Source organism: Scomber japonicus, chromosome 22 (assembly GCF_027409825.1).
Source record: "Scomber japonicus isolate fScoJap1 chromosome 22, fScoJap1.pri, whole genome shotgun sequence".
In the NCBI taxonomy this organism is placed as follows: Eukaryota; Metazoa; Chordata; class Actinopteri; order Scombriformes; family Scombridae; genus Scomber; species Scomber japonicus.
In genome coordinates, this window is record NC_070599.1 from 13,245,252 (window position 1) to 13,267,474 (window position 22,223).

Consider the following 22,223-nt stretch of genomic DNA (forward strand, 5'->3'; position numbering starts at 1 on the left):
TTTGTGTTCAACAAAGAAAGAAAGCTGAATAGAGCACGGCCTAACCGAGCAGTGTTAATGTTGATTAATGTGGATAACACAGATCAAAGAAAAATCTTGGAGACCTTTAGGGGAGGCGAAAACTGAAAAGCGAGAAAAACAGATGTGAAGACGCCCACTCTTCTGTTTTCAGCTCATTATGCTTTCTGTGCATTGGAAAGAACAATGAACAGCAGAAGAGAGGCTGCATCTCTTAAATGCAAGTTTTTGCTCTCCTGGCAACTGTTTTCCTTGCTTATGTTTGTGTGCTCAGAAGGAATACCTGCATTCGGCATAGCAGCTAAGCAAACATCTCTTTGCAAAAAGTAAATAAGCGAATTGCCCGTAATGACCATTCTGTAGTACAGTGTTAAAAAGTCACACTTTTTGCCTCCAAACATTTCTAAATTTAATGGAAACTTTTCAGAAAATAGTATGAATTATATTCTGACAAATGTAGCATGTATGTATTTGCCAAACAACCTTAAATCAATTCTATCCATTTTTGTTTTGATTGGCCTTTTTAAAAATCAGCATCCCCATAGTATGATGGCAACTTTAGTGCTACCACTGCTCCTATTGTATGGCTTGTAGAACATGGATTATTGTTGGCGATAAACTGTAATGTCATTCGTAGTTTGACACAAGGCCACATACGGCTGGTATTAACACACTCTAGGGGTGAAGTTAATTAAAAGTACTAAGCAGTGGTTGTTTTGGTACCAGCTATAGATTATAATCTACTGTTATCAACTCCCTTTATAAAAGCTAAAACATAACATATCAGCCCAGTAAAGCTTTCAGTTCACCATGGCCTTGTTAAGATCTATCAGCCTCTAGACAGATCAAATCACATTTAGCTTCCCTCAGGCTGACCATCACTCCTGAAAAATAATATTTTAGGAGAAAAAATGAGTCCAATATAATGTTTAAAAAACAGAGCAGCTGTAAAGAGAAGAAAGGAAATCACTTGTAACATTTATTGCCTGTAGGCGGTAAAAATATTAATACTATAGATTGTGAAAAGGGCATGTTCACATGATGCTACTGGCCTCCAGAGGGCACACGTTGGTACACCTGGACCTGCATGCCTAAAACTGATTGCAGAACCACAATGTTTTTGTGTGTGTGTGTTTTTGTTTGTTTTGTCGTTGTTTTTTCTCCAATGTAAGGCAACTTATTTATCTATTTTTTTGTGGAATTAGACATCTTCCCTTAATCTCCAGGGTTAACTAGATAATGACATTCAGCTGCAGTCTTTGAACCAACAGCAGCACCTCTGTCAGCGGCTTTAACATGTCTGAGCCCAGGGGCTGTTGTCCCATAATCTGCCCATATGTGAAATGAATCACTTGGCTGTTCTATATTAGTTTGAAAGGGTTACACAGAAAAGATTTTCTGAGCAAGTTATTTTCAATATGTGATGACTCTTTGCAAATAAATCAGTTTTAATCTGTATTTTAAAATACAGTGGATAACATAAATTAAAAGTGTGGTTCTTGGCCTTCATGCTGTTCTCACTGTATATATTGATGTCATACCCTCTCTCTTTCAAAGCCATTTAATATAATCTTTAGATCCACTATCTCAAACATTTGTGACATTCAATGTCAAATCACTACTATGGTCTTTATCCCCAGCATACGCACAGAAATGAGAGACGTGCACCAGAACCTGGGCTATTGTCCCCAGTTTGATGCTCTTGATGATCTGCTGACCGGACGAGAGCATCTGGAGTTTTATGCCAGGTTACGAGGGGTTCCAGAAAAAGAGGTCACCATGGTAACGATAATATTTTTTTCCTATTTCCTGTCCTTGTACATTTAAGAGCAGAGTTAAGTTATTGTTTCACTCACGGCTTTTGCTGTCAAGCACTACATCAAGCCGATGTAGATTAGCTGTCAAGTGGAATATCAAAAGAGGTGAAAAATGCTTGACTCCTTAAAAACATGTTTTTTTTTCTTTCAGATTTCTGTATTTGTACCATCAAAATACTTTTCAACTAGGAGGCATGTAGGGCAAGCTGAATTACACATCCAAGTGATAGATAACCTCAATAGGAGAAGGCATACATAATGAAAAATGGCCGGTGGTAGAAAAGTATCAGCTATGGGTTATGGCTCTACATTATTCACCATGCCCAGTGGTGTGGCCGGCCCTGTGCGGCCTCCCAGCAGTCCTCTTGCACCACCCGCTCTACAACAGTAAGATCAAAAGAGGAAGAGGCTGGCGGCGACCGTAGGCCTCAGACCCAGCGCCAAGGCTTTGATCTCTTAGCTGCAGTGCAAGGGGACCCAGTTCTACGCTGCTAGCATAACTCTTCATTTTACTGGGGCCCATTGCAATTGGCCTTATTTGGTGGCAATTCTAGATCCAAAGTGAACAACTGTGTAGTCATATTTGTATTAGCAGTAACACATGTCCACATTTAAGTGCAAGGAATATGCTGTAAATGGTATACATGTATTTTAGCCTTACAGCCTGCCTTTGTTGTGCACTTTGGCGATGCTCCTGATTGCTGGTGTTTAGAAAAACAATGTTGAGATAGCAGGGAGAACACCAAAGTACTTTAGCAGCCTGTGATTAAGGTCTTACAGTGATGCCAGCTGTCATGCCGTGTCCTTGAAAGCTATAGAGCTTTAATACATTGGATATCCTAGTCAAAATATCATCCATCACAGAAAGACAGCTCTGGCGGTGGCCTTGTGAACACTCTTCTTTGCACCATAATGGTTGTTTTGTTTTCTTATTCCAAAAGGTGGCAGAGTGGGGGGTCCAGAAGTTGGGGCTGGTCAAATATTCCAACAAGTCAGCAGGTACATACAGCGGCGGGAACAAACGAAAGCTTTCCACAGCAATGGCCTTGATCGGCTGTCCTCCTGTCATCTTCCTGGTGAGATACAAATTTATTGATATGTTGTACATGGTGAAAATGTGATACGTTGCTGTTGTATTAGGACTTAAGGGTGTGATACTTTAAATCAATATTGATGTGCAGATGTTTGGATTACAGCAGATCAGTTCTTTTTCTCTTTACAAACACAAGAGTAGACTATAGGATGAAGATGATGGCATGTAGACGTTTTTGGTAGCATATGCTGTAAAGAATAAGTAGAAAACACAAAATTGATCAAACTAGCAAATCCTTATTGAATTTCCCACAGAATGTGGTGATGGAAAAAAGATAGGTTTCTTCAGAGAAACGTGGAACATACAGAACTTTGTTTGCATTTATTAAATTCCTATCCACCAGGTCTTAAAAGTGAGACCAAAAGCTTTTTCTCACCAATGGAAGGTGAATGAGAAGGCATGTCTCAGAATACACTAAATCACTGAATCACTGCTTTTAAAAAACCTTTTTTAACATGCATTAGAAAGTCATGTCCATTATATTAAGAAGGACACATTTTAATTACCTCAAGTCACACTGTGGGCTCCATATGTCTGAATATCATTATAACTGCCATTTTGACTCGTTTACCCATGTCCCAGTCACTACTAAGCAGAAATACTAAAATTGAAAGCATTAATGCTGCCTGTAAACTGTATTAAATGCATTACTCCCATGATTTTTTTTTCATCAAAAAGCAATCCATCAGATTATGCTGCTACTAACAAATATGGTCATGTAATGAGTTATCCATATGGAATTACATTTACAGAATAATCTTTCCAACCGTTTCTGGTTTCTGTCTCAGTGCTTAGGCCATGGAGCTGCACTATTCCAAAGCTTCTTATTTACTCAACTGTGCCAGGCTAGCCTTCACTTTAAGGCAGTGGGATAATGTGTTGTCAGTGTCTGTGTCAGTTTCAGTATTGTGTGCTAGCCCAGGGAGTCCAGGCAGCCTTGAGGCAGTGCCACATTGGGTTTGCAGAAGGACACATTGGGCACGGTGATGGAAATACCCCATGGGATTTGTAGGATTCTTCTAGTGAGGGGGAACCAAGCCTGGAACGAAACCAGCCAATGGACTGAGTACTGTCACTCTCTAATCGTGCATGGACAGACTAGCCCTGAGGAAAAAGAAACAGAAAGTCTCTGAGAGACTGTGTGTCTTGTGTCAGAGACTGCTTTAGTATGTTTCCATTATATGTGCATATGTGGTTTGAGTACACACTAAATTCACCTGTTTTCCTTTCCTCTGTTTGTCTCTGTGTATATTTGTATTTATATTTGTATATATTTCAGTTCTGTCCCTCTATTCTATCACTTATACTCTTATTTATGTTTACATATAAAGATTGGTGACAAAAACATCAAGTGTCTTAGTAAAGCATGATGTGTCTTGGCATAGATTGGACAAAAAAGTTTCCTGGCTTCTGCTGGCCGAATAAAACCATGCCTTTTTTCCAAAAGATATTTGCTATTTTGATGTTTTTATAATGGTGCTGAAGAGATCTGTCTTATGTCATTCCAGAAAATCCCATAGTTCATCAATCCCATTGAGCTGTGATAACTATATAATGTTGCTCATTGCTGTTCATTTTCCATTTTATTTTTCACTAATCTGTTTGAGGTTTTATTTATTGCAGGATGAACCAACCACTGGCATGGACCCCAAAGCCCGTCGCTTCCTATGGGACTGCATCCTGAGTGTCATCAAAGAGGGACGCTCTGTCATTCTCACGTCACACAGGTGCACTATCACTCTTTATCTATGTATTTTGTCAATAAAGAAATGAGAGCAACCCAGTTGTCCATTAAATAAAAGTAGCTGTAAATATTGTTATAATTGATTCGAGTTGCTCTTTACTTGAAAGGTATTGTTTCCTGCATGGTAGTTAATATTGGCTGAAGCTTGAGGGCATATTGACTGACTGCTGCTCTTTTTTCACCATGAAAAGAGAAACTGTCAATATCAGTGCTGGAGTCTTTTCATTATCCAAGATGTCCTGGAGCAAAGATAAGTTTTTCCAACTTGTGCCATCCAATTTTGGACAAGGTTTTGAGTTAGGAAAGAAATTATATGCCTCATTTTTTTGGTCTTGGAGACTTCAAACTTGATAGTCCAAGTCGATATGGAACATTTAACAATTCACATGCCTATTCATTTTACCATTTTCCAAATTTCCTAGGTTTTTGATTCATTTGTGCTCCTGGCAGCGTGTGTGAATAATCTGTGTGGCTCTTTCATTTGGAATATATTATTCTCAGTACATGTGTTCTCTTCATGGGGAAATAAAAGCATTTGTTGTTGTCCCAGGCAATGTGGCTGAGCTGCATCCAATCGTCCATGGCATGACCAGGTGGTTTTGTTTTGTTGAGTGGCAGATTCACCAGGTTTTACAAAGTCATAATCCTAATTGCACCATTCCTCAGAAAGGCTTCAGTAGTCTTGCCTCAACTACAAATGACTGGTGCTCCAGCCCAACATTGAAAAGAAAAAAATGAGATAATAACAACTACAGATGGTCCCATCCTCTCCCTCTAATTACCACATTTGTCGCCCCTTTAAGGTGTCAAAGTAGACATTTAAAAATGCTCTAAACCAAATTTCAACTGTAAATGAGAAAAAAGTATCACTAAATCAAAATAATGTGTGTTGACGCAGTCTGAATTGAATGAGTTCTAATCTGAATAAAAAGCATTTGTGATCAGTGTTCTAGTCTTGTATGAGTTTATGGGGAAGGACAAGCAGACATCACAAACTATCCTGAAATATTTCTATCACGTCAAAAAGACAAGCTTAAAGACATCATTGTCCTTTATCTTCAAGGAAAGACTCAAGCATCTGGTATTATTGCTTTGTCTCTTTATGGAGATAAATTTCCTTCTTTTTCTCTCTATAGTATGGAGGAGTGTGAAGCACTGTGCACTCGCATGGCCATCATGGTAAATGGGCGCTTCAAGTGTCTAGGGAGCATCCAGCATCTGAAGAGCAGGTGAGGGTCTTTCTTTTGCCGCTGAGTTCATTATTCGAATATACGGTATGAATGAAAAAACACACAAAACCTTTGAAGCTCAGCTCAGCTTTGAAGCTTGAATTAAGATGAACGTAATCACTACCTCTCACAGAGGTCTTCTATTATTTATATTGTTTCCTATAAATAACACCATCTATATTGTTGATAAAAAGAATATGCCTAAAGTTTTTCAGAAAAGGAAGGAAATAATCAAAAGTCTTTTATCATTTATTGGTGCAGCTAACTATACATGTTGGAGACAGGCAAAGAAGAATGTAGTTTTTCAAAAATGCAGCACTAGTAGAGCCGAGCATGAACCCCACATGGGTTTATTATTAAAGGAATAGTTTGACACTTAGGGGAATATGGTTATTCACTTTCTTTGCTGAGAGTTAGAGGAGAAGTTTGACACAACTCTCATACTGGTAAATTCACTACTACCGCCATAAGTTGGGTAGCTTAGTTTAGGTTAGCATCAAGGCTAGAAATGGAGAAACATCTAGCAAACAAGATATATTAAATGTAATTAGTAATAATGTAGTAGTAATGAGCTCTAGATGTGCTGGTTGGTGGATTTTGTTACTTTAAAAGCCTCTTTCCATTATTTATGCTAAGCTAACTAGCTGCTAGCTCTCGCTTCATACTTAGTGTAGATGAATACGCTCACCTAACTCTCTGGCAAGAAAGTGAGGGCGCTTTCACACCACTAGCTCGATTATTTGGTCCGCACCAGGCAGTAAAACACCTGCAAACGAATCAAAATTGGTCTGATTGACGTTCCCTCATCTTCGGGTAGGTCGGCATTTGGTGAGGAGTCAAGCAGACCGAGACCACCTCTTTTTGGAGGTCTCGGTCCGCTTGATTTAGTGCACACCCGAGTGCGATGCTTTCACACCAACGAAAACAAACTGAGCTTTTGGTCCGAATGGACTGTTTAGTGCACACTAACTGCTGTTGGTGCGAAAGCGCCCTGAGTAAGCACATCTCCAAAATGACAACACTATTCCCCGAATATTATGTGCACCTGCAATTTCTATCTGCATTGACGTTTGTGCGTTGAAGACTGTGTAACAATAGTGTATGTCATTCATTCACATGAAAAGATCCATATATGAGGCAAATATGCAGATAGTCAGGTCTGTGGGCCTCAGGTTAGTGTCCCAAATCTTTCACCATTATCTCAATTTCACATTTGTTTCTCTCTAGACCCATAAATTTGATTACCACCCTCTCTGTCCCTTTGCACACCGTTAATATGCTTTGTACATGCTTCTGAATGTGTTTTGTTAGTCTCCATTACAGATATCCCCTACCCTTAACTCTTAGCACTCAGGTCCATTCTCTGATATTCATCTGACATTTCCCAAGGCCAGCACTTATGTCCCGAGCCCTGCATGTAACAGTGAGGCCGATCCATTACCTTAGGTACAGTCTGGTGACATTATTACCACTCCATTGTGTGATCTTTTAAGAGGAAGGACATTCCACACACACACACACACACACTCACACACACACACAGCTACACACACGACAGGAATATGTGGTAGCAATCGTTGGGTAGAGGGAAAGATCAATACACCTGGGATGAGGCGTGGAGCAGACCATTTTTCAAGTTGTGCAGGGGATTAGGGGAAACGCCTAGAACAGCAAGGAGGGGGCAACAGTGTCAAGGGTACTTCCCATCAAGAGCGTTAATGTCATATCATTGGCTGGGCTTTTATGTTGCTGTGGAGGGAGAAGAGCTAGATTGTAGAGAGTACTAAAAAAGAGTGAGAAAGAGAGAGAGTTGAGAGGCAAAAGGCTGAAGTGGGAGAGTGATGTACCAATCAGTCCCTCCCAGATGTTAGGGAAATTGACAGATCCTCTGTGTCAATTACATCCTGTCTGTAGGGGGTAGAGCAGGGTGGTGTAAATAATTTATGAATCACACAGGAGGTATAGGATAGGTAAGAGCCATGGGAACAGGGGGAGGGGTAGAAGGAGCAAACAAGGGAGGAGAACAGAGGGTTAACACATGTCCTACTTCACTCAACATGCTATCAGGTAAAGAGGAATCGCACTTCACAAGACAAGAAAGTGAGAGGAAGCCAGATAAGCATGACGTCGACACAGATTTTCGCCGTGCTTATTTTAGATCTCACACGGACAATTTACATGCCGCTGAAATGCTATCGCTCAGTTCTCGCCACGCATTGAATAATTTCTAATTAAGCATCCCTATCTCCGCAGCGCTTGGTGTAATTAATGTTTCATGAGGTGTGGGACCCTGTTAATGACTGAAAAGGCAATTAAGGACTGTCTTCTCTGTTTTCTTTTCTCGTCACTATCCTGCCACAAGTTTGTGCTTCTGTGTTACCCCCCCCACCCACAACCCTAACCCTCCTGAAGTTCCCCACCGTTGCTTTAGCATGTGATCCACCATTGTTTTAGTTGTTGTGAGCCTCATCAATCCAGTGTTACAGGGTGAAACACTAAATATCCAATATTTCATGTTTGTCTCAAGATCTAAGTCCATAATGCAAGAAAGGAACAACTGATTTTCACAAATGAGAAACGTTAATGACAAATCTATTGTCTGTTAATTGTCATAAATATTTTAACTGATGAAAAATATTTTATTGATAATGCAGAAAGTGAGGGATGTGCAGTGTAACTGCAAGAAAATGTTCTGTAGATTTGCTGCAGTACATGGTTGTGCCACTAGGTGGAGCCACTTAATATTTAATACAGTTGGGTTCATAGACTGTATTTAAAGATGGACATAGCGACGTGTGATGTCACCCACTGGTTTGCAATGGAGTTGGTTTGAAGCCCAGAGTTGCTACTTACAGTTGGCATCGTATTTTCGATTTGGAGCTAGGGCCATCCAAATAAGGTGTGTGTGGGGTGTTGCCTTTCACGCTCTGCAAACACGCCCTGCTATCTTGGAAAGAAACTACGGCTAGCTTTCTTGGAACAGTCGGCGCTGCACACTTGAACTAACATTAACAAACTAACACAGCAGATAACACACCTCCCTGCTGTCCAAGGAAGAAAAAAATCACAGCATGCCACAGTGTTGTTGTCTGGCGGCTGTCTGGTTTAGCTATGTGAGGCTCATGCTAACGTTAAACCAGCATCTTGAACAGAAGCAGCTGCTCAGTTAATGCTGGCTGATAGGTCAGACAGCAGAAAGTGACACACGTCCAACAAAATCAAAAGTGATGAGGTATAAGCGACACTCCCCTGCTTTGAGTATAAATACATTTTAACGGTGGTAGTAAAAGGGCTGATAGAGTTGGTGCAACACTATTTGTGCTTTTATTTCTAGCAGCTTGACTAACGTTAGCAACAATGAACACACACATCATTCTATCATGTAGACCAGGTATGCAGATTACTTTATATTAAACCATTCCGAATGAAGTCTGTTGCAGGGAGACTGAGGCAATATGTTTGCTATTATATTTATTCAGTAAGGTTATAATTTATTTACTATTGAAGGCTTTTGATTATATTTTGATTACTTGTTAATTGGTAGATCTGTCCAACACATCTAGTCTTATCTAATTAATGTCCTTTAATGAAGGTGGAAGTTGTGCAGCCGTTTGCTGTGTTTGATACTTTGGACTTTGTTGTGTCGATTGTTGCATAGCGACAGACAGGAACTCCATAATCATATATGAAGTCACTATTTTGTGTTATTTAGTTTATCATTCAAGTAACTTGGTGTTTACCTCATCTTTTCTTTTAACTCCTAATGTAACCTAAATTAATTTTTGCATCGAACATATGTCAAGTCAGTGGTTAAAATCGTCTTCTAATAGAATAATGTCCAACGTATGTCATTAATGATGACTAACTGATTAACTGATAATCAGTTGTTAAGATGGTGGACTGTGTGTTAAAGGAATTGCTTCAAATTTGCATCCCTATCACAAATGCACAAGCTGTTGCCGGTTTGCCGATGGGAAGAATTCCATCAGACAGCAGGGGATGAAGTAGAGAGGGGACACATGGTGATGGAGGCAGGTGGTGTATGCCATTGTCACACGGTGAGAGCGGCTGACCTGCAAAGCTGGGGCTGACTCCTCTTTCCCCCTGCCCCCCTCCAACCCCAACGTCTCCATCTCTTTTTCATCACAAGCTCCTGAAAGGAGTGCAGACGCTCACCACGGGGGCAGCTCTCACATTTTGACCCCCTATTGCTCACATGTAATACATGCTCACCCTCCCACATTCGCAGGCCTCACTCCCCCTCATCGCCTCCTCCCCCTATACTCCTCTTCTTCAAAAACCTCTCACCATATTACCCTTATTTATTCCTCCCTTTGCTACTCTCAGGTGGCAAGGTTTCCAACCCAGTCATCCAAGTGCTTGTTAGTGCTGCCCCCTTTAGTTCAGTGGTGACCCTGTCTTTATCACTCAGATGCCCTTCTGGTGCTTTAACAACTCTGTCTCTGTGTATCAATCAAAGCCCAAATGAGCCAAAATAGCCTGTTTAAATCACCAAAGGGATGGTCAGCATGTGAGAGGGGCTGAAAATTTGGTTAAGGCAGTTGATTCAGAGCAGTCAGGCGTCCATTTTAAGAAGCTCCTTCATTATCTTCCTGCATGGCTGTTAAAAACATCCTCCTTACGTGTCCTGGTATAGAGCCCTTCAAATCAGTCACACTTGTAGGAATTTATGAAAGGCTGAGGGAGAAGGGGAAAAATAAACAAGCAAAAAAAAAGTGCAAGAGGCTATAAATAGTGCTTCAGTATAGCAGTGTGCTGGTATGAAAGCTCCCAGGTGTTAAGTAAACCCAAATGAAGTGGAGGAACCAATAAAAGCAGCTTCAAAGCTGTCCTATAATCTTGTCAGTTAGGAAGGACACCCACTAGCACAGGATTTCTCACTGATTGATATCATTCATATTCCCGCTTCATAGAGTACCTGCATTAAGCACACATCACAGCCTTGAGTCTTATTTTCTCCTTGCTTAAAGTACGTCATGATATACTGTAAAAGAGGGGGGTAAAGTGCCTTTAATGCATTAAGGTAATGTGGTGTGGGAACTGAAGAGTTTTTACAAGAGTGGCGTCTAAAAGTTTGGATCAATCCCCTCAAGTTGACGTTGAGAAGTCCAATAAACTCCTTTCCACTCACTCGGTGTCAGCTCTGCAGGTGTACCATTAACTAAATGGTTTACGGCTTTTAAGTGTGTGTCACTGGCAAAGATGGATGACAAAATGATTCTTATTACGGTTTACAATGCATCAGCGATAGGTGTAATTAAGACTGCTCAGACACTGACAGACACAGATGGTGTACTGTATATGTACTGTACATATTTGAGAGCCACCTGCACTCAAACTTCACCTTTGATAGCTGGAGGATATCGTAATTTATGTGCGCCTGTGGTTCTTGTACAGACATTAGTTTTATCACAGCTTATTTTTGTGCTTACTAGCAAGGCCAGCATCTGCGTTAGATCCTTCAAGGTCTGCTAAAATTGCTCATGACTCTAGATATTTTATTAGGTCTGTGTTGAACTCTGCATGCTTAAGAATCCTGTAGTAATAACTTTTACAGAGCAGATAATGACCCTGATGTAAGATTACATTTGAAACACCATATTGCATGCAAACAGCTCGTAAATATGTCTCAAAATAGAAACCGACACACACTACAAATCACTGAAAACCAATACAAAGCACAGATTCTGGTGGTTTCACAATGTTCCTTGGTGGCAGTAGCCAGGAAATGTAGCTCCACCGCCAAAAGATGAGGAGGAGGAATACTCCAAGCTGATATATGCATGCATTTAAAAAATTGCAGGTTTCAGCTTATTCAAAAAAATAGCATTGTTATTTTTGCATTTTTATGGGCAAGGAAATATATTCGACACTTTTACAAGACCTGAAAAAAATGCTCAATGTCCCTATAAGAACATTTTAACTGTAATTTGCTTTTTTATTAACCCATTTTAAACACTGCCTTAAATAACAAAACTGCCCTTTACTGATTGTACAAACATCTCCCATCCATCTATCTATCCATCCCTCTATCTCATCCATCCCTCATTCACACTGCCTGTGGCGCCTCTGTCAAGAGCTCTGTTGGGCGCCCCCCCCAGGAACTTAGGAAGTTTTTTGGATGACTTCCTGCCTGATCAAAGCATCAGACCACCCAAGCCATGCTATGACCTCTTGCCCCACGTCCACCCTCCCCCCCTGCGGGCACAAACACAAGGTTTGGCAATGGTGAGGGTGACCTTTCTAGACTCCCTCAGATGAAGGAAGGCGGCAGCAGAATTGTTTTTTGCCTGTCATGCCCTTATCTGTGTCTGGCTGTTGTTTGTTTTAAATTACATGGAAGAATGACTTTCCAGCCAACCAGGGTGGCGGAGAGGATTAAGGCAGAATAATGAAAATGAAGAAGAGGACTGCAGCCTAGACATTACCATGGCTGCTCCATGCTGTGTTGAGCTGCTGTATCATATCTCTAATGTAAAATATTATGAAAGGATTACTTGTGACGATGTGATGCAGTCATGACTTTAAACATTATCTGCTCATTATTTTCTTTAAGGCTGTGCAAAGATGCTTGCTTTTATTTTTAAGTCACCAATCAATGCCTGATAAATTGTTTCAAGCATGCCGCACTGTTGTTATGTCCATGCAATGTAGTGCAGACTTGATTTCCAAGCCTCCCTTTCTCCACACAGGAGTTTATTTGAGGAGAGCCAAGACAGACAGTGTATCAAAGATGAAAGAATTTGTTTTGTTGTGAATACAGAAGCAGAATAAAAATGATGAATATGAAAGAAAGATATTTTTCCCAAAGTGCTGCCTGAAGCCCCCGGTAGGCAGCGAGAGAGAATAAGAAGGAGGCTAATTGATAAGCCATTTTACAGTCACTGACAAGCAGCATTTCATTACCCATGTACACTACAAACCACTTCGGCAAACCCTTCCGCCACATTGCTTCCTGGCCTCATTGGATTTTCGTAAAAATGTTTTTGCATCTTGACTGAGCCTGGCAGTCTTTGGACAAAGCACATTTCCTGAGCCGGCAGCTACAATAAACAAACGGGGATTATGGTCATAGTCTTGATTGGATGATGAATTAAGCTTGATGTGTGGGGATGGTGTCTGATTACAGACTGTGTGTTCTGTTACATCTTATAAAAATCATCAATTATGTGGCTTTACACAGTAGGAGGTGTGTTCTGGCTATATTTAATAAAAAAAATGTGCTTTACTCAAGAAAGAGAGTACTGCATGTACAGACATAGTCTGTTAAGTGGAGAGGTGAGCATTTCATGCAGGTATTATGTTTCCCTTTGCACTCCTGGCATTGCATTTGAATAGCTTAGAACAGCTCATATTTTCCATGTTGTGATAATGTTTTTTTTTCTCTTGGTAATAACCTTGGTGATAACATTTAACACAGTTTGGAAGAGGCCATGGATTATTAAGAACAGTATTTTTTTATGAGTCTATAGCACAGTTATTCACATTTTCTCCTGTTTGCCAAAGTCAGTTGCTGTTGAATTGGCCACAGAATGTTTAAAAGTCAAGATTATATTTGTGATGTTGCATGAGGTTTACACAGCTAAAATGTCTAAAAAGCACATAGAGCATAATAACACCACCACACAGGATTCATTTGTACCTTTATAAAGAGCTCAAAGTGTACTTTTGTTCATGTAATGTAATGATTCACTGTTGCAGTATTTAGGACTCAACAACAGCAATGTAGATGCACATGTTTTCACAACAACTGTAATTATTAATTATTCAGTTTTATTCATGAACCTTTTTGTACTGAACATGGCCAAATGAACACATTATATTAACAAGCTCCCATGAACAAGTATACAGTCCTTCTGTATAATATCACTACTTACTGTCCTTTTACTGTCCTGGAAAAAGTGTAACCATAAACACAAAGTCATTAAGGAGATAATACATTTAAAATCCTGAATACTAACTTAGAGGAGAGATTAGAGAGAGATTTTATAAAAATGGGCAGAGCAGTGCTACTATGGTGTAATTTATAGAGACAAACCCTGTAGAGCCATTGCTAAGACCCCTGTTGGTCAGATGATCTTGTTGATGCTTGTTTGTCCTATGTACCAAGAACTGATGAATCCTTCTGCATACAGTGGACGCCAAGCAGAAAAAGAATCATTCATTGGTTGAGATTGAGCTGAGGGCTTTGGGTCGGATGGAATGTAATTTTGGACGGTTCAGGAGCTGTCCAAATCGCAGTTGCTTAATGGAGCGCTAACATGCTGATACTTGCAGAGCACTAGTACTATCCACATGATGTGTACTACATAATATGTCTTAGAGTTTCATGGGGATGCTTTTGATCACCCGTGGTGTGCAGCCCCTGAGGAGATCACAGTGCAGGCAGGAGGTTCTCAGATCCTCCCTATAGGCAGGAGGCAGATGTGGTTGTGGAAGAGAAGATGCCACCCAGTGTATTGCATTATAAAATGGAAAATAGTCTAGTCACATTATGTGACATTATGTTCCCCTGGCATTGTTGTGTGTATAATCCCTCTCTTGCCTATTGATATGTATTTTTGTATATCCTTTAATTTGGTATCAGATTATGTTAACTAAAACCACATTACCCACATTAACCACACATGTCTCACATCCTCACTTCAATATGTTGGTGGTACCCATAGTGGTTTTAAAGGTGCATTATACAACATTCCGCCCAACTTGATACCAGCAAACAACTATTTGCTATGTGAAGCTATAGCTATAGGAGTAATGGCATCCTAGGCAGAGAATGAAGTCATGTTTCTGTGTGTGTTTTTATACAAGCTTCTCTGTTTCCTGGTCTGTGTTTTAGAAGCTGTATGTTAGTGCATGTGAGTCCTTCCACGTCCTCCCACGGAAGTTTCAAACATTGCTGCTGGGTTACAAACTTTCTCAATTTACAGCTAAACATCACACTAGAATATGTTTTTGATAACATTTGAGTCAAGAAATAGTAGCTCTGCCTAGTTTACCAGTTTGATCTGACTTTCATGAGCAGTGTATTCAGATGCCACTTTTCTTTTCCATCTTTATTGAATAACAACTCAGGTATTTGTTTTGGTTTTAAATACATATGCTCTAGTGTGGCATCTAGTAGGAATGTTGTATTTTGCTGCTTTTAATGAAGTAGCAGGTGCAAGATGCTATCTTTTGTGGATTTCCATTGATATACCTCTGACATCTGATCACAACATGTATTCTATCTTATCCAATCATAATGCAAGAAAAAAAGTAGTTGGGAGGGTTCACATCTGCTTTTTCATATGGCCCAGTATGACCCAAGAGACTTCTGCCCTCTTTATGAAAATGAGTATTAAATAAGCATTTATACAATTTATGACACATTACACTATTTTTGCACCATGGTTCTTCAACTTCAAGCAGTCATGCTGAAGGGACTACTCATGGAGTCAATTCAATCTGCTTCTCAGCACTAGCATGGAGCTCCACTTCCTTTCTCACTCCCTTTGGGATCGTGTGGGCCTGCAGTTTATTCACCATATCTCTAATTGCCACTAAGGGAGTCTCTGACTCTCGTTGCATGTAGCTCTGTACTAGCCCACAATGGACATTTCAATGAGTAAATCCAACATTAGGGAATTAATTAAGCAGAAAAAAATGGGTCATAAGAGTGCTAACGACAGGATAACAAGGCACCAAGTCTTATTTGGTGCTCACCAGACGTAACATACAACCGGGAAGATGCAGAATGCTAATTAGCTTTAGAGCTTAGCTATGTCCCATTTTCATCTGTGACAGTATTTTGTGTTCAGAATATTGTTCATGTTGTAAAGTTTTACCAGTAGAGCATGTTGACATCATTTTAAAATATTGGCTGTTAAATGTACTGTAACTGTCACCCCAGAAAGCAGACTTCATATGCATTTTGCAGTACTTATCACAATGAATAATTTAGGTGGTTTTGTAAAAGGGTTATTAAGAGAAAGGTTTTAAGTTCAGATTATCAAAGAAAACAGGCCACTGAGAGCAGCAGAAAGTATTGTGAACATAATAACATAAACTTAGAGTTATTTCTGTTTTATCTCTTATGGATATTTTTCTGGACTCAAATGGATAATTTCTTTTCCATTTGGTGCAGAAAATTGAGTTGATACTTTCTATGACTTGAATTAGCAATTACACAGGTTGAAAAGTTTAAACAGCAGCTAGCTAGCCAACTTTATTTTCCTCTTGAAGTCAAGGTACTCTTGCTGGTGACTCTTCTGCTCCCATCAACTCACCACATCTAGGAAGTGTCTGACCACTTATAGTTTCTCATCTCTATCTCGTCCCCTTTCTTCAGTGCAGAAAGGAAGTTTGTTATTTAGATGACCAGCCAAGAACAATTTGGCTGCATCATCCTTGTCTCTATTTTTATTTTCTTAATGAGTGCTTAATTGTGGTCTCTTGTTGTAGGTTCGGTGATGGCTACACAGTGATTGTAAGAGTTGGTGGCTCTCCTCCTGACTTGAAGCCGGTTGAGGACTTTGTCCAGCTGACCTTCCCGGGCAGCACCTTGACGGAGAAGCATCACAACACACTGAAATATCAGTTCCCATACGCACAGGGAGCTTTGGCCAACATCTTCAGCCACTTCACCAGCCATCAACAAGGGCTGGGCGTGGAGGATTACTCTGTGTCCCAGACCACTCTGGATCAGGTACAATCCAAAATATGAGATTAGTATGAGGACCATTTTTTCTCACAATCTTCTTAATTTCATTTCAGTGATATGACAGGTACAACTTGAAGGGTGTTTTTGTTCTTTGTTTTATTCACTGCCTATTTATGTGAGGAAATTGTTTAAAGAAATCAAAAACTGTTAACCCTAACCCTAACCCATCAGGAAATATTCTGGATCAAAAAAACCTCTTTAAAATAAGTATTACCATACACCAAAACAAAGAAGTAGGACACAGGTGCAGACTGAGCACAATACAGCTTTGTTCAATTTAGATATGTGGAATCTATCCATACAGTACGTCATTCACATTTGGCCGTGACTGACATATGTAAGGGGAAGGATGACAGGTTGTGATGAGCTGCTTTACAAGTTATCCTGGAGAAATTTCTGCTGCAGATTTCAAGCCGTTGATGAAGGATATTGAGTTGTTGAACTTATGACGTGATGTAACTGAATTTATTTCACTTCTCTGCTTTTCATCGCCCGTTTTTTAAACATTTAAATTGTACAGACACTTTTCTCACAACACAGAGATTTAAGTGCTCAGAGACTTATAGTAACCATCTGCAGGAGAGCACTGCACTGCATACTCACAGACAAACTTTAAGTGTTCATTTTTTACTCAAGTTTTACTTTTACAGAGAAACATGCTGTTCTCATCTGTGATGCCTGTCTGTAAAACCAGTTGTTGAACGCCTTGGGAAATCATTCCTTTAACAAGTTTGGAAACTCTGACATTCTCTCTGCATCAATAGAGCCCATAATATTTCTAGACGTGTTTATAGAGTGCCTTTGATCAAGATTACACGGTATTGTAATCCAAAGTGAGGATAAAAATGAATCTACCAAAATCTCCATCCATTGTTACCATTACAGAAAGACAAATATTAATGTATTCTAGTCTCTACCAGTTTCTACCATCATAAAATGTTTGCAAAACATATTCCTAAAGACCAGAAGGAGTGAAATTCATGCACAACATGAACAATTATATACCAGCTTCTTGAGATAAGAAACCATCATTGGGTGCTGGCAATCTGAATCATAGAAAAGGAATATGCTTTCGTAAAACGTATTATTTCCTAGTGGTTAGTTCATGTGACCGACAGCAAAAAAAAACTATTAGCCAGTTTAACTTCTGGCAAAATTTAGACACTTTTCTTTAGAAATTCAATGGGGTGCTGGCTCAGTTTAACAGATCATTAGGTCATCAATCAATGCATTCAGTATTTTAAGTGTCTGCTCAGTCCAGGATAAAGTTTAAAGATCTATCATTGCCTACACATTGCCTCCATCCATTTAAGCTGCCTGACTGACCAATGAGGACTTTTCAGTGTTTGTGTAGCCAAGATAGTTCATTTGCCAGGCCCCAGTATTGATCAAGAATCTGGACTGATATTTTTCAAAGCTCTCCAAGCCAGTACCTTTTTTTTTTTTATATTCCACCAATGCAATAGCCAGACCCCCAGATTGGTGAGATATACCGAGCCCTCTGCGTTATATAGACTGGCTTCAACGTGTGTTTTCAAATAGCCCCAGGGACCTGATGCAATCAGACACACACTCAGAGGTGAGTGTGAGTGTGTCTGGTCTTGCAAGCCCGCCATTAGCTCAGCAGCAGATGACCAGGTGGGAGGTGAGGATGACCTCTGAGCGGTCCAGAAAGGTCATCAGCCCACTCAATGGGGGTAAAAATATCTATCTCTTATGTTCCAAACAGAGATGTGATATCTGCACTGTAGGTGTGTCTGTACGGTGGCAATGTTGTGGTTTTCCCTACTATGAATCAAATTATCTGACAAAAAGAACACTACACAGATTTTTACAGAAAGCATATTATTGTTGATAGGGTCCCTTTGTGGAAAACCTTCTTTAAGGGGAAAATTAGCCTATCAATGTTACAGGAAAGGAAAGTATGAAAAGCTAAATGCTAAAATTTAGTAACTTTGTACTTATTTACCGTCATGTTTGGTTTCTCATAAAGGATTTTTAGCAGAACCCTGTTCCTTTTTTACAGATCATTGGGGCTCAGCCATACCATTACCTCTAATGTGTAATTTCTATTTTAACCTTTTTGCCAACCTGCCCTACATTCAACACTGGTCAATATTTACCAGATCACAGGCAGTAAATAAATCATACTTGGACCAAGAGGTCATAGTATTAAAACACAAAGGGGAGAACTGGAGAACATGTGGAGACACAGACAGTCACCTTTCAGCTGGTGATTTATAGAGAAGAGCCTTGACCTATAGTATAACACCCGACTTGCACTACAATTAATATTGATCTGCACAGCCTTGAGCTCAGGCGTTAACACTGATGGCCAAGACAGTGCAGAGCAAATACAGCATTTGAAAGGAAAATGTGACTTTCTTAACTGTCTTTTGAAAGGAGATTGTGTGGCAGGAATGTAAAGTATTTGCTACTTTGTGTTTGGACAATGACCCATATTCAATATTGTCACTACTGCACCACTGAAACAGATGACCTTGTAGCTCCATAATATATCCATGGAGTCTTTATAATCACTTTACATTTTCTGAAATGTTCAATACATTTGACTTATTGAAATACTTTTTAACTTCATTAAATCCCATAAAATATTAATGATTTCCTGCCTAACTTCTGTCTACTTTGGATAATAAATAATGATATATTTTATGATATATTTCTGTTATAGATGCCAAGATACTTAATTTTAAAGTCAAAATTATTATAATAATGTCAATTAAGGGTGAATGATGATGTGCAATGCTACTAAGTAAGTCAATCAATTGTCACCCGAACACACAGTTCCCCTCATCTCACCTGTGCTTCTTAGCAGCTTTCAGCTCATTGGTTGTTGCCTTGTTTCCAGCTGCAGCAGGCTGCAGTTTGCAAAGAAAACGTTCTTAAAACCCACTGCACGCTACCTGGCCAGCATCAGACTGCAGACAGACAATGTTAGCAACTAGCTGGTGAAGAGTGGAGAATAGTAGCTAAAGATATAGACGTGTCACCCAGGGTTTGGTGGAGACCAAAACAGGGCTACATGGAAAATCAAATCTGGACTCTGGATGAACAGACTATAAAGCAAGATCTTCTCTGAAGAAGTCAGAGTGAGTTTAGTAGCATGGCTGACCATGGACAAAGCAGCCATTTCACATTCTGCAAGGAGTCCTCTGATATAGGCTACAGAAGAGGTTAATTGGGTGATTCAGTGTCCTTCCCTTCTTCTGTTCTGCCTCAATGCTCATCAAATAAACACCCAAATGCACCCTCTGTAATGTAATTAATGCTGTAACCATCTGTTATTAGGAAAATGCCACTCAACAGCACTGGTGCTTGACGTTCAGGTCATGAAGGATAGTTGGCTAAATTCAAAATGTGTACATTATGGGGGAAATCCCATTACAAAGCAGGGGATATCTTTACTATGGTCGTCTCAGTCAAAAATGCTGTCAACTGCACCATTTACAAATCTCTTTATCATGTTAGGATTTTTACAGAGACTTAAATACAAACAGTAGAAAGTCTATAGCTTTGACTATGAATGTGGAATGATGTGCATGCCTCAGCACATCAAGCCAGCATCACCCAGTGGCAGGGTCAGAGGCTGAGAGAGATGGGCGGAGGGTGTATTTGTTGCTACTGTCATTCTTATCCTCTTACTCATTCTCCCCTGATAAGATGCCTTGACAGCTGTGACCTTGATACACACTGCTGATGGTCTGACATCACACAAACAGAAGTATACTTTAGCCTCAGGCATTCTGCAGGAGTAGCTTGCTCCTTAGTTACAAGGTAATTTGCTGTTTTGCTCAACAGGCCAACAGCTCCATAAGCTTACATTTGGCAATTACTTAATCTTGGTCACGAAGCTTTAAAAATGTACATACCAGATTACAATAAAACAATAGTTGATCCTGACTGCTGTGTTATTTGTTTGGATACACATTTTGGCCAGAAGTGGCAAAGATTTTACCTTAGAATGGACTAAAGAACGTAATCCGCTCATGTAGAGCAACAAGGTCTTTACTGGAGGGATAACAATTTAATTCCTGGAAATCCCTAGTTTAAACAATTTGACTGATAAGTCTAGACTTGGGTTGTGACATTGACAGAGCAGCACTTACTACTACTGAGGTGCCTTTGAGCAAGGTGCTTAAACCCCAGCTGCTTCAACTGTTGAGATGTTCGGTGGCCAAAAGATAAAGTAAGACTATTCATACTGCATCACTTCCAGGTGGAACTGTTTATGTAAAAGGGATTTCATTGCAAAAAAAAGTATTTGTGCTCAGTCAACATGTCCTGGATTGAAAAGGTTGAAAGATGAAAAACATACAAATGTATGGTTCCATTTTAAAGGAATAATACAACATTTTGGAACTATCAGTTGGACATAAACAGTTGAACGAGACACACTATATATATATATATATATATATATGGATCTCATGTTTGGAGCTTCATCTTAGTTAGCATGAAGTCTCCACAGTTCAAAAACCTCCCACCAGCACCTCTAAAATCACTTTTAGTCTCATCTCTTTTTCTTTATTGGTGCACAAATAGAAATAGAAATACAACCTGGCACCCCCTAGCATCTCTGTTGGTTGTCTGGCAACCTCAAATGAGATGCAACATGTTACTAAATAAGCTTATAGGTGCTGCTAAGCAGATTTTTAAACTTTGGACAGAGCTAGTTCAGCTGTTTTTTTTCCCACTGACTTCCAGCCTTAGGACTAAGTTAATCCTCCTGAATTTAGTTTGATAATTATCACACAGACATAAAAGCGACATCAGTTTTCTCATCTAACTCTTGGCAAGAAAATGAATGATTATTTCACGAAATGTCAAACTTTTAGTTATCCTTGTATAGAAATCCATATAGCCTATCAAAATTTAAAAACTTCCTGTCAACATTTTCACTACCATTGACATGAGCCTGTTTCATTTATGGGCTAGCGTGTAGCTATAAAGGGGATTTGAGATGGATCTCGTTAATATGTGAGGGCTTGTTTCTGGTGGAATTGGTCTGGATATTTTTTTTATTTTTTTCCATTAAGATTTTAAATATAATCTAGTAATTCACATGTCCTTTTATGTCCATGCAGCCACTGAAAAGCTTTTAATGAAAAAGCAATGCTCTTATCATTTTATATGATCCTCTTTGTTGCTTTCTCTGTAGAATAAAAACCCTTAACACAACAGACAGCGAAGGCTAAGAGAATAAAAAGCCTGGACTGTCGTGATGTTTACAGCACAATGAAATACACACTGCTTTTTATGAACGCCATAGGATTGATTTCTTCTGACATTAAATGGGCATCACAGAGAGAAGAATGATTGTTTTATTCTCTTTCTCAGCTGGTCAAAGATGTCAAACTGACATTCACTGTGTGAGCCTAGACGCTTACTTGATGCTTCATAGCCCTTGTCTGGCAACTCATTCACATGCGCCCTGTTGTCTGTACCACTATTTCTGTTTGTTTTAGAGACATTAGGGGGGGGGAGTAAAAATGAGATGAGTAGAGAAATGTCCACAGGCCCCTCAGTACTATGAGTATTATTAGTTTTATCTTGCCTTTGCCTCTAAGTGCCACTCTCT

The 22,223-nt window shown here is 39.6% G+C and overlaps 1 protein-coding gene across 1 annotated transcript in view; it reads left to right on the top strand.

The window, feature by feature from the left end:
• LOC128384387 (phospholipid-transporting ATPase ABCA1-like) overlaps positions 1 to 22,223 on the top strand; it is a 136,343-nt gene that overhangs the window by 112,502 nt on the left and 1,618 nt on the right. Inside the window, exons 44-48 of the mRNA XM_053343934.1 lie at positions 1,659 to 1,800; positions 2,777 to 2,911; positions 4,552 to 4,655; positions 5,809 to 5,901; positions 16,366 to 16,609. Coding sequence (XP_053199909.1) covers positions 1,659 to 1,800; positions 2,777 to 2,911; positions 4,552 to 4,655; positions 5,809 to 5,901; positions 16,366 to 16,609 — 718 coding nt within the window. The remainder of the gene's footprint in view (positions 1 to 1,658; positions 1,801 to 2,776; positions 2,912 to 4,551; positions 4,656 to 5,808; positions 5,902 to 16,365; positions 16,610 to 22,223) is intronic.